Source organism: Halichoerus grypus, chromosome 6, assembly GCF_964656455.1.
Source record: "Halichoerus grypus chromosome 6, mHalGry1.hap1.1, whole genome shotgun sequence".
NCBI classification, from domain to species: domain Eukaryota; kingdom Metazoa; phylum Chordata; class Mammalia; order Carnivora; family Phocidae; genus Halichoerus; species Halichoerus grypus.
The window spans coordinates 17,694,081-17,707,656 of record NC_135717.1 but is presented as its reverse complement, the minus strand read 5'-3'; the positions used below and the strand labels follow the sequence as shown (position 1 = coordinate 17,707,656).

Genomic DNA, 13,576 nt, shown 5'->3' with positions numbered 1-13,576 from the left:
TGACCTCAGGGTCATAAGTTCAAGCCCCACGTTGAGCATCGAGCTTACATTAAATAAATAAAGAAAGAAAGAAGAAGGTAAATGCTGCAAAAAGAAGTAAAGCAGGATGTGAAGGAGTGGGAACGGAAGCTCTGGAGAGGACTTGAGAACTAACCATCACTGTAGCACCGGCAGACGGCCGGACCTTGACTGTGAGCTAGAGAGAATGGAAGGCGAGCAATCAGAGAGCCCTCTCCCCTGGAGTTCTACTGCAAAGGGGAACAAAGAAATGGGGCAGCAGCTGACCTGGGTAGCAGTGATAAAGGTATTTGCCATGAGAAGACATAACATGTTTGTGTCCTGCAAGTACCTAGAGCCCTAAAAAGTCCCAACACTCAGCAAACAATTCCTTCACTTTCCCTTGACACCTATGATTTTGTTATCTTTACTGATACATATCTGATCTGTGTAACTATCTGCAAACAACTTTTCCTAACCCTTCAAGACTCAAATACGCCTCCTGGGAAAGCTTCCCTGGCCCCTCTCTTCAGTGAGTCTCCCTCAGATAGGCTACCTTTGTACCAATGCATTCTTCTACTATCACCCTCATCACAGGCTCTTGTAATTGCCGAATATAGTCCCATCTGCCTCATGAAACTGACTCCTAGAGGGCAGGTGCTACTAACCCTCTTGGGGTCAAAGTGTAACAGTTATGAGCTCTGACTGTGCTCTGACTCTTGAGCCAGACTGCCCGGGTTTGAATCCCAATTCCATCACTCAGTTGCAGCGTAGAAGGGCCCTGGATGTTTTCATCCATAAAATGAGAAATAAAAATAGCCTCTACCTCCTGGCACCGTCTGGAAAAGTAAATGAGTTAATATATGTAAAATACATGGCATATTCTAAACCCTATAAATATTAACTACTGTATTATTATATTGTATCCACAGTACCTAAGATTACAAGCTTGACATAGGAAATCAATAAATTATTTCACGAATGAATAAAATGAGGCACTAAAAAGCTCTCGCTTACTGTAGAGAATTACTTCTCTATACATTACAGACTGTGTTTTTGTTTACTTTACCAGTAAAGTAATTCCATCATTTGAACCATGTCATGTCTAATTTTCTCAAAAGCTGTTAAAGTCATTTCTTGATTATCGAACCTGCCTCCCAGCCTAGGTCTAATTATGTGACTGCCTATGGAACCTCTGAGGACTGCAGAACCTTTCCCTGGCATCCCCCTGCACCACCATGGCTCCTTCACACCTCCCATGGCACGGGGTGCCATGTAACACCATTGATGAACAAGTGGATGACACACCACCTGAGTGGCCAAATCTAAGGTCTGATTTTGCCTCCATTATAGGGACCACTCACCACTCATTACGGGAATGTCACGGAAGGTGACATTCAAACATAAGTCTTTGTAACCAAAGCAATTTTCTAAGCAACTAGAAAAACACTAATTTAAGCAAGAACTGTTTTGCACACAATTTCCATAATAACCAACAGCTCGTTCAATATTAAGTAACAACTTTTCAGAGAAGTAGTGGGAACCTCTAAGATATTACATCATTAAGAACTCATGGGAATTCAACAAAACCCAGTGATTTAATCAAATGTACTTACAGTATAGCTGTTATAGTAATTTTGTACTACAACTACAAATTTTTTTTTTAAAGATTTTTACTTATTTAGTTGAGAGAGGAAGAACAAGCGGGGGGAGGAGCAGAGGGAGAGGGACAAGCAGACTCCCCACTGAGGAGGGAGCCAGATACAGGGCTCAATCCCAGGACCCCGAGATCATGACCCTATCCTAAGTCAGACACTTAACCGACTGAGCCACCCAGGTGCCCCTACAAATCTCTTTAACTGGTTCTAAATTTGTAGGTCAAGATGGCTCCTAGAGGAACAGTTTAAAGGAAATGTCCATACTCTCCAGGACCCATCACTATCTACCTCAGAACCAAACAGAATATATTTGGATGACATTCCAATCATCTTCAATGATCTTCCACGTTGAGATCTGCACATGTGCAGATGGGCAGTCCCCAACCTACAATGGTTCGACTTTAGGAGGCTGCAAAAGCAATGCACATTCAGTGGAAACCATCCTTCGAATTCTGACTTTGGATCTATTCCCGGGCTAGTGACATGCAGTACGAAATTCTCTTATGATGCTGGGCAGTGGCAGCCAGCTGCGGCTCGCAGTCAGCACATGAGCACCAGGATCAACAACCGATACACCTACAACCATTCTGTTCTTCACCTTCAGTACAATATTCAATAAATGACATGACATATTCAACACTCTATTATAAAACAGGCTGAGTGTTAGATGGTTTTGCCCAACAAGCCACCCCTTGTGTGCTTACGTGTTCTAAACACATCTAAGGTAGACTAGGCTAAGCTATGATGTTCCGTAGGTTAGGTGTAGTAAATGCATTTTCGACTTACAATATTTTCAATTTACAAGGGGTTTATCGGGACATAACCCCACTGTAAATGAGGAAGACCTGTCCTGCCAAAAAGTGCAGGCTTTGGAGTGGAGCGCCTTGGTCCAAATGCCGGCTCCACCCAGGTATCCTACAGCACGTCTGTCATCTCCCCCTCTGGGAAAACTGGCCATAATGTAACCTAGCAGGGTTGGTCTGGTTAACCAGACCAGACCGAAGGACTACAAGAAAAATGAACAAATGAGAAATAGCTTACAGCAGATATATAATAAATGGTGTTTTTAGCATATTATACTATTTTCATCTCATTAGGATTGAAGTTTTACAAAGACATTAAAAAGGCTCAAACAGGGGCGCCTGGGTGGCTCAGTCAGTTAAGCATCTGCCTTCAGCTCAGGTCATGATCTCAGGGTCCTAGGATCAAGCCTTACATTGGGCTCCCTGCTCAGCAGGGAGTCAGCTTCTCCCTCTCCCTCTGCCCCTCCCCCCCTTGTGTGCTCTCGCTCTCTCGAGCTCTCAAATAAATAAAATCTCTAAAAAAAAAGAAAAGGTCGAAACGTGTCAACTAATACTCCTAAAAGTAAAAATGTTAAGTAAGAAATAGAGAGGAAAAAAAAGTTCCTGGAATAAAGAAAGAGATGTGATCCCAGGGAAAAGCTCCTCCTCCTGTAAGACACACACCAGGCAACGGTTTCCTTGCATTCTGGGGACAAGGCCTGCCCCACCCACACCTCTGACCCTGGGACACCTACAGGATATGAACTCCCGGTGTCACTGATGAAGAAAGGATGTGATTAGAAGTTCCTAATCTGGTCACAGCCACTGTGGCCACCCCTTGTGTGCTTAAGTATGTGAGGTCTAGCTCACAAAAACCTTGACTCGAAACTTACCCCTAGAAAAAAATGTACATCGTAATCATGAAGTCAACTACTTTACAATAATTGCTCAAAAGTGGCCATTTTCATAATGCTCTGATTGCCAATTAAAATGAAATCTGAATGCAAGGGTGCTTGGCTAGCTCAGTCAAAAACCAATAAAACTCTGCCCAGGGGTCCTAAAGCAACATTCCTTGCAAGCTCCCTGAAGGGAGGAGCTTGTTTGCTTGTTCATCTGACTTTCCCTAGAGCCTGGTGTCCAGTGGTAACTTAAAATTCACTGAAAGATTTGTACACCCCTGTTCACGACAACATTACTCACAATAGCCAAAAGGTGGAAGTAACCCAGGTGTCCATCAACAGATGAATGGATAAACAAAATGTGGTATGTACTCACAACAGAACATTATTCAGTGTTTAAAATGAAGGAAATTCTGACATATGCTACAACATGGGTGAACCTCCGGGACATTATGCTGAGTGAAATAAGCCAGTCAAAAAAGATCCAATACTGTATTATTCCACTTCTATGAGATACCTAGAGTAGTCCAATTCACAGAGACAGAAAATAGAGTGTGGTCACCAGGGGATGAGGGAGAAGGGAATGAAGTTATTGCTCAATGGGTAGTTTCAGTTTCACAAGATGAAAAAAGTTCTGGGGATGTGGGGATGTACATTCACCACAATGTGAATGTACAATGTGACCCTTGAACAACATGGCTTTGAACTACACGGGCCCACTTATACACGGATTTTTTTTTTCAATAAAAACAGCATAGCACTGTAAATGTATTTTCTCTTCCTTATGATTTTCCTAATGACATTTTTTTCTCTAGCTTACTTTGTTAAGAATACAGTACATAGGGGCGCCTGGGTGGCTCAGTAGGTTAAGTGTCTGCCTTCGGCTCAAGTCATGGTCCCAGGGTCCTGGGATGGAGGCCCACATCAGGCTCCCTGCTCAGCGGGGAGCCTGCTTCTCCCTCTCCCACTCCCCCTGCTTGTGTTCCTGCTCTCGCTGTCTCTCTCTTGCTGTCAAATAAATAAATAAATCTTAAAAAAAAAAAAGAATACAGTACATAATACATATACAAAATAAATATTAATCAACAGTTAACGTTATCAGTAAGGCTTCCGGTCAACAGCAGACTAATAGTAAAGTTTGGGGGGAGTCAAAAGTTATACGTGATTTACCACATCAATGGGGGGCAGCACCCATGACTCCCATGTTGTTCAAGGGTCAGCTGTATTTAATGCTACTAAACTGTAACACTTAAAAATGGTTAAAATGGTACATTTTATGTTCTGTGTATTTTACAACTTAAAAGGAAAAACCAGAAAATTAACTGAAAGAATAAATGAAGAAAAGGAATACTGAGTACTATCACTCACTAAATGTTCTCATACCTTTGGATTATTCATTAAGGAATTCCTAACACCACATTTTATAGATGAGAAAATTGGGACTCACAGAGCTGAACCCATCTGCCACTATACCACATACAGTACCTACTACACAGTGCTGCTCAGCATTAATGGGGCATTTTACCGCACTGGTTCCAAGCCCCATGAAGACAAGGGCCATGACTGAGGTCTTCTTTCTATGCCCAGAACCTAACACAGCACCCACAGGCCCCTTGCATGTTTTAAAAAATCCCAGTGGCCTGAACATCTATGTCACAGATGTCACTATGTCCCTTTCTCTACTAAGTCCCTAACAGGGGTAAAATGGACAGCCTTAACACTTCCTTCACTGGAGGTGCTCAAACACAGGCTGAGCCATCAACCGCTCCGCCATGGGTTTACTATGTACCAGGAGTTGGGGCAGATAAAGGTTCAGACAATTTCATCTTTGAGGGAACTGAATCTACTGCTGTGGAGAGATAAGGCTCAGAAACAATTATAACAAGACAAAGGCTTAATAAACAGATGTGAGTACACAAATGTAAGGGAGTGCTGAGAGTGTCTTTGGGTCTGAAAAACGTGGTATCTTCAGAAGAGGTGGCTTCTCAGCTGGATCTGGAAGGAAGAACAGCTTTCCAGGCACTACCAGGGAAAAGGCCAGAGCATGAAGCAGAAACAGCATGCTGGTGTCAAAAGACACCCCTGTTCCTGACTTTGCTATTATCCGGATGAGTGACCTCTGCAAATCACAAACCCTCTGTTTCCTTCTATATAAACCTACAGCAAGACCCCATCCAACCCTGTGTGTTATAGCTAATAGAAGCTCTGAAGTCAAACTGCTTAACTTCAGATCGTGCCACTGTCACTTAAGAGTGACTGCCTTTGGCTCGGGTCATGATCCCGGAGTCCCGCATCAGGCTCCCTGCTCGGCGGGGAGTCTGCCTCTCCCTCTGACCCTACCCCCTCTTGTGCTCTCTTTCTCACTGTTTCTCAAATAAATAAAATCTTTAAAAAAAAAAAAAAAGTGACCTTGAGCTGGGTAATTAGTTGCTCTGTGCCTCAGTCTCCCCACTTCAGGAGAGAGCTAGTGTACTCATTAAGTAACAAATGTCAATCACTCAGCACAGGCCCTGGCACATAGTAAGCCCTCAATAAATACAGGATAGCTCCTGTCAAATAAGCTACATTGTTAAGAGAGGCAAACCCCAGATCCAAGGGTAGTGCCTGCTGCGTTTCCAGGTCCCTCCCAGTCCTGAGACATCCCTGGGGGGGATGGGAGCGCCGAGCTGGGGCTGCAAAGCCTGCACGCATGTGTCACTGCTGGGCTCGGCACGCGCCTCTCCCCGCCCCGGGGAGAAGCGATGGCTCAGCAGTCCCGGGGCCCGCTCCCACCCCTCAGACCCGGCACCGGGGGGCGGGGGGACGGGGGAGGGAAGGGGCTCGGCCCCCACTCACCATGCTGGCCGGGGGAGGGGCGGCTCAGGTGAGCTGGCTCTCGAGCTTCGGACACGTCCCGCTCGCACAGTTCAGGTCATGGTCCCGGCAGGCTCGGGAAGTCCCCCGCCCATGCAAAGACAACCGTTGCCCCACCCGGGCCCCGCGGGGACCCTCTAAAAAGAGCGCGGCCCCCCGGCCCGCCTCATCGGGGACCCCCGGAACAATTCATCTAGAACCACCCGCCCCTCCCCAAGGAAACTGAAAAAGCAGGAAATGGGGCTCGGAGGCCGGTGAGGAGGGCAGCGGCTCGGGGGGCCCCCCGCCCGGGCCCGACCCCCGAGGGGAGGCTCCGGGCCCAGGCAGGGGCTCCCGGCCTCCGCGTTCAGAAGCGGCTGCGGGCCCGGCCCCGAGGCTGAAGGGGCGGAGGCTGAAGGGGCCTCGGCGGCGCAGCCCGGACGGCCGGCTCAGGGGAGAGGCCCGGGGGCCCGCGCTGTCCTCGCCGCCTCAGCCCACACGGCCGCCGCCGCCGCCCCCCGGAGCATCCCTGCGCGCGTCCGCCTCGGAGCCGCCCGCTCGCGCCGCGCGGCCGCCCCCGACCAACAGCCCCAACGCGCCGGAAGTGGCGAGCGCCCGGCGCGGCCCCACGGCGCGGCCGCCGGGCTGCGGCGCTGGAACCGGACCAATCCGGAATCGAGCGGGGAGGGGGTGGGGGGGCGCGGGGCGGGGCCGCACCTGACGGCTCCCGCCTGGCCCCGCCCCCGCCCGGCCCCGCCTCGCGCCCGCCACCCATCCACGCGGGCCGGCGGCCATGTTGGTAAAGGGCCCGGGTCTGCCATCTTAGTAAAGGGGCGGTTTCCCTTTCGCTTCGGTAGCCCATTCATTCCTCAGATCTTTAGCGAGCGTCTTCTACACTCCAGGCTCCCGGCCCGGAAGTCAGTGACCCGCAGCCTCTGCCCTCGTGGAGCCTACAGTCACTCAGTTCACGCACGTTTTAGGCCTGCTATGACCCAGACGCTAGGACCCGTGCAGTCAGCAAGACTGCTATAGTCCCTGCACTCGAGGAGGCAGAGAAGCAACAAGGGCAAATGAATAAATTAACCGTAAGAAAGGAGGAGTGCTGTGAATGTTATGAACGCAACAAAGTAGCAGCGGGCTGAGATAGAAAATGCAAGGGAGGGATGGAAATGTAAACTGACACCCAAAGAATAAAGTCAATAATGGAAAGCATGATCAAAGTCGAAGGAGCAGTAGGGGTGCCTGCTGGCTTAGTCGGTGGAGCATGCTGTTCTCGGGGTTCTGAGTTTGAACCCTACCTTGGGTGTAGAGATTACTTAAGAAAAAAACTTTAGAAAAAAGAAGAAAAAGCCGAAGGAACAGCAACTGCAGAGGTGCTGGGGGCGTAGGATGTGATGAGTTCCTGTTGCTATCCTCCAACCCACTTTACTTTGTGAAAGTGCTGATTTTAAGAAATAGATGCAGGAAGATCCCCGATCAGCAGAGGTTGAGCCCTAGGGTATACGCACTGCATAGACTAGAGCAAATCTGTATATAACCCAGTGGCTTTCAAATCAGCGAGAACCAGAATCACCTGGAGGGCCTGCTCAACACAGATTGCCATCCCAGCCTACTTCTCAGAGATTCTCACTCAGTAGGTCTGAGTGGGGCCTAATAATTTACAATTCTAACAAGTTCCCAGGTGATGTTAATGCTTGCAGGTCCTGGGACCGCCCTTGAAGAGCTGCTGCTAGAACTCCTAACCACAGAGAGCAACAGCTTTCACTTACTCTTCATCAAATATTTACCGTCACCTGCTAAGTGACATCCACGGTTCTGACGATTCAGTGCCGAGAAAACAGATACACGTGTGCCCTTATGAAACAGACAAATTACTTTAAAAGTATCATACGATAGGGGCGCCTGGGTGGCTCAGTCGGTTAAGTGGCTGCCTTCGGCTCAGGTCATGATCCCAGGGCCTGGGATCGAGCCCCGCATTGGGCTCCCTGCTCGGCGGAGAGCCTGCTTCTCCCTCTTGCTCTCCCTCTGTCCGCCGCTCTGCCTGCTTGTGTTCTCTGTCTCTCTCTGTTAAATAAATAAATAAAAATCTTTTAAAAAAAAAGTATTATACAATAGGATAAGTCATCAGTTACAATTGTGATAAGGGTGTGAAAGAAAAATACAAACCACCATGAGAATTAATGGCCAAGGGATCTAGGTTAATTGCCAGGGTTGGAATGGGGAGGAGGTCAGGAAGTGACATTTATTTAATCTGAGGCCTGAAAGGCAGAGAGAGGAGGTATAGACCATTCTAGACAATAGAAACGGAATGTATTAGAGAATCCATATCCGAAGGTAAATGGATGAATCAGAACTGAAATCAAGTGACTTGACCTTTCTTGGCTCAGCTTAGCGGGATGAGCGAAGGCTGTAGGATAAGACAGATTTGGAGTGGAATCCCAGCTCTTACCACTTGCTGAAGTATGTTAAGCACATGACTATCAAAGTCTTGGCTTCCTCACTGTGTAATTGGATGAAATAACAGAAACTCAACTCAGATTCAGAGGTATGCCTTTGACTCACATAATTCCCATAACTGGATTTGTGGAAATAGGTCAGGTTCAGGGCACTTGACTGGTTCGGTCCATAGAGCATGCATGCTCGTGAGTTTGAGCCCCGCATTGGGCAGAGAGCGAAAGAAGAAAGAAAAAGAAAGAAAGAAAGAAAGGAAGGAAGAAAGAAAGAAAGAGAGAAAGAAAGAGAAAGAAAGAGAAAGAAAGAAAGAAAGAAAGAAAGAAAGAAAGAAAGAAAGAAAGAAAGAAAAAGAAGAGGTCAGTTTCATGCTGGGAGTAGTGGAAGCCCTGGGTTCATTCCTCTAAGATTTTCTTGGCTCTGCTCTCCTCAGTGGATCAGCCTTGTCCTCAAGATGGCTGCCAGGAACAGCCAGGACCACAAATGTCCAAGTTCACATCCAGCAAGAGAGAGCACCTTATCTCACATCCTTTCTCATGGCAATAAACTTTATCCTACTGGTCCTAATTGGCCCAGGCCTGTCCATCCCTGAGCTAGCCACTGTGGAGGAGGATGGAATTGCTATGATTGGCTTTGAGAATCCTCCCCTGGAGTTGATTTCAACTCCTCAGAATAAAGTGGATGTGTTGGAGTCCCCACATGTTCAGCATACCTCCATCACCAAGCTGGAGCTAATATCAAATTGAATGTACACAGAACACCTGGCACATAAGACATGCAATAAATCACAGCTATTATTAATTTTTGTCCAGGGATTTTTGTCCAAGTCAACTAAATAACACTTTGTTATTAATATTAATCTCAAGCCTGGCTACTCCAAAAAAAAAAAAAAAAAGATTTAAGACTGCTATTACTTTTTGTTGGCACTGCAGAGATGGCCCCCATCCATCTCCTCCTGCCCATTCCTATTGCTCCCGCCTTGGTCCCATTCATTCAGTTATTCATTCAACAAACATTCAGTGAGTATCAACTTTATGCCAGGTTTTTTCCTAAAGACTGAAAATTCCAAAATGAGTAAGATTCAGGCAAATCGTTCATTGCCTCATAGCAGAAACAGCCACCCTAACAATTCCAGCACAAGAAGGTGCTATAATAGAGGTGTGTGCAAACCTAAGTGTACAAGGAAGAGGGGAAGGAGCAACTAGCTATGAAGGGAGGAGTGGTTGGAAGGTTGAACAAAGATGGTAACATTTTCATTGGGTCTTGCTGGATGAACAGAGGTTCGCTTGACTGCTGCAGAGGCCCCACTCCCCTTCCCACTCCAAGCTCTCCTAGGGCATCAAGACTCTTTCCGTTGCAAGTGATGAGTTTGCAACTCTGGAATTGGAACTCTTTAAGAGGGGAAAAGGGATTTTATTGTCTCATATAAGAGAATCATCCAAAGGTTTACATAGATTTCAGACATGGCTGCATGCAGAGTCTGAAATGTCATCACAGAACTCAGTTTCTCTCCATTTCTTGGTTCTGATTCCTTGACCAGGGGTCCTTGATCCACACTGTTGCCCCTGGCATATCGCAAATGGAAGGCTGGCAGAGAAGAAAGCTACAAGTGTTCCAGAGAAATAATCCCCTTGGCTTTGATTGGATCACTCCTGAGCCAATCACTGTGACCAGGGGAATGTGATGCTCTGATTGGCTAGACCTCAGTCACATGCTCCACCCCAATTTCCAGAGTAGCCCTTTCTATGGCTAAAATCTCTCAGAGCCCCACCACAGCTCTGTGAGGCCATCAGAGCCTGAGGAATTCTTTCATTTTCCATGCGAGGAAGCTCGTTGTTTTCTCAAGAGGCATAGGCGTATCACTCAATATGGATTTAATGAAAAAAGAAAGAAGGGATGAACATCTGGCACCCTCTGTAGGTGATAGGAACATTCTCTGTTTAACATGGCATTCAAGGCCTTTGAAGGTCTTTGAACTGGCTGGTTGAGTTTTTACTTTTTTTATGTACGTGGATGGCCTTGAGCAGGTCAGCTAAACTCTCTGTACCTCAGTTTCCTCATCCATAAAATGGGAACAGTACTAGTACCCATTTGGTCCATTAGGTACCTCTATCAGTCGGGTTCTATCAGGAAATTCTAGTTAGAATTTGAAGAATTGACAAGGGAGCTATTTTTAAAGGGTTGTAAGGAAACCCTATAAAAGATCATACAGTATCCCCAATCTAGTAACAGCAGGACTATGAGGACCCCTAGACCTGAAGGGGCAAGAGGAGGCACCATTGCCAAAACCTCTCTAGGGAGAATGGTGCGAGAACACCGGCTGAGGGGGTGTTCCTGCAGGGAGGAAGCCAGTAGAACAAATACCGTGAACTCACTCTCTTCCCTCTCTCTATCTCCTGCTGGGGCTCCCCATTGGACTGATCCATCCAGAAGCCAGAGAGCAAGGGAGCATGGTGATGTAGTTGGTGGGGCCAATGTCCTGGACACAGAGAAGGGGGAATGGGACTCAAGAGGTGCACATGGAAGAGATCCAACAGAGCATTACCATTACTGTGGCAAAGCACACGAAGCACTTAGAACTATGGCTGGCACATCAAAAAGATGTTCAATAAGGTTTAGTTATTAATTATTGATATTGTTTCCCTCCGAGTCGCAGCCCACCTTACCTCTTGCTTTCCCTCCGCAAGCCCACCAAGCTAGACTTCTCATGGCTCCTAGGCTCTTCCATCATTTGGAATGTCCTTTTCCTCATCTCTTCCCTTACATTCCTACTCATCCGAAAGACCTGATTCAAATGCCTCCTCCTGAGTGACCTCCTCATGTAAATAAATAGCTATTTACAAACATCCACTAATCTGATTAAGGGAGAAATCTTGTCTGAAGTCTTACCTAGTTGTGACATCCACCAGAAATATGCAATAGGAATTATCCATGGGCAGGGCATGATGGGATAGAGACATCTAATGTTCAGCGATATCTGCCTCGGCTCTCTTCCAAGTACAAGGGAAGTTTATATTTCCCCACTTCTTGCAATTGGACAGGACGATGGCAACTGGGTGGAAGTGACCGTGTCACTTCTGGGCCAGAGCATTTCCTTGCCTGTCCAAGTCCCTCTGATTCTGCTCTCCCCTGCCATAGTGACCCCTGAGGCATCATGTTGAGATTGGGGCACCATGAGATGGAGTGACTACATGGGGCTGAACCCTGCCCTCAACCATACCAGCCCAGCAAAATGAGCAAGAAACAAACTTTGTGTTTTGAGGGACTGGGATTTAGGGGTGGTTGGTTACTGCAGCATAACTTGGCCTATCCTGACTAGTACACAAGACTATGTGTGGTAGGTGGTCTACAAAGAAGGGCCCTCACTGAACCATGTCAGAATTCCCATCTTTGTAAGTCCCCTGACTTGACTCTGGGTTGGCCCTGTGAATTCACTTCTGACCAATAAAATGGAATGAAATAGAACATGATTTTCAAAATTAGGTCTTAAAAAGCTGTACAGTTTTTGCTTGGATTTTTTAGGATATTTTCTTTGGGACAAGCCAGCTAGCATGTAAGATTACCTGAGAACACCAAACTGTGAGAAAGTTCTAGCCAGACATATGGAAAGACCATATGAAAAGAGAGAGTATTGCCTGACCAGCTCCATCCATCACAGTTAGCTCAGCTGAGGCACAGCCACGTGAGTGAAGAGGCCATCTTGGACTGTTGAGCCCAGTCATGACTTGGGAAGATCCAGCCCCTGGTACCTCTCTGACTGCAACTGCATGGGAGACTCCAAATGAGAACCACCCAGCTAGGGCCCATCAATGGTGCAGAACTACAAAGGATAATAATGAGTTGTTATTTTAAGTCATTACATTTGGGGATATAACAATATATAACCAGAACACTATAGTAAGGGTCTGACCTTTAAGGAGACTCATAAGGAGCCATCACAGCTCCTTTCTAGGAGGACTATGAAAAATCAGTTGCCTATAACTCCAATCAGCCGCTGGGCAACCCCCTAACTTAAGACCTGGCCCATCTCTGTTGACTGGGTCCTTAAAAGACAGGAAGTATTTCAGGCTCACATTATGCAAGGTCACCCCTCATCCAACCCCAAAACACACCCAGGTCTCTCAGCTTCAGTGAGTCCAAGGCAACCTTCAGATTAGAGACCCTCCAGCTTGAGCCCAACTCATCACCTTCACTGTGAGCTAGTTGCTGAAATGGATTTCTGTTGGCATGGCAAACTTTGGAAGAAATGACAAAGTGCTAAAGCAGGGCATATGTATAACTAATAGGAAAAAGTCTGTGAAATTGAAATACCTCAATTCTGAACAATGTGTGTAATAGTTATTTTTATCTAAATTATTTCCTGAACAAGATCTAAATTTAGGAAATCCAGTGTGTTATGGAACAATAATTACTTTTTTAATGGCACACAAAAATGGGGAGGATAATAAAAGATCACAAATGGATCCAAAAATATGGTGCTGACAAAAAAGAAGATGAGCCTTGGTCTGTGGACCAATGAATACAAATTGAATACAAAATACCTCTATTTTATATGCAGATTAGAACTAATAAAAAATAAATGTAAAATGCAGAAAATTAAAAGACCAGCTTATTACGAAGCAGATGACAAATGAGGAAATAAACTAAGGCTGTAATGAAGGAAGATATAAAAAGACTCATTATGTGATGATTATATATATCATCAAAGTCTTCGATACAGGTGCAACCCAGGTGTCAGCTGCTCTTTTGTCCTCTGGTTCCTGTGTGCTTTGGTTTTGTCCAGTTTCAACCCAGATACAAAATTTTGAACATCTTTAAGTTTCCCATAACAATCCACTCACACCAAAGCAGTGTTTCCAGTGGGGGTGCAATTGGCCTTGTGCAAGAGACATCTCATCAGGTGACATGATCCTGGTCACCAAGTCAGGAATGACCATGCCCCCAACCCCCGGCAGTC

General features: G+C 46.4%; 1 protein-coding gene across 5 annotated transcripts in view; it reads right to left on the bottom strand.

Annotated features, from left to right (window-relative positions):
- The window catches only part of XPO6 (exportin 6), a 101,970-nt gene extending 95,208 nt beyond the window's left edge, over positions 1-6,762 (bottom strand). For 2 of the 5 annotated variants that reach the window (XM_078074657.1, XM_078074659.1), the window contains exon 1: positions 6,172-6,762. In XM_078074657.1, the coding sequence (XP_077930783.1) occupies positions 6,172-6,174 (3 nt within the window). In that variant the 5' untranslated portion in view covers positions 6,175-6,762. The remainder of the gene's footprint in view (positions 1-6,171) is intronic. The other 3 variants (XM_078074658.1, XM_078074660.1, XM_036066384.2) reach the window with 3 other exon arrangements.
- Positions 6,763-13,576: the final 6,814 nt, after the last annotated feature.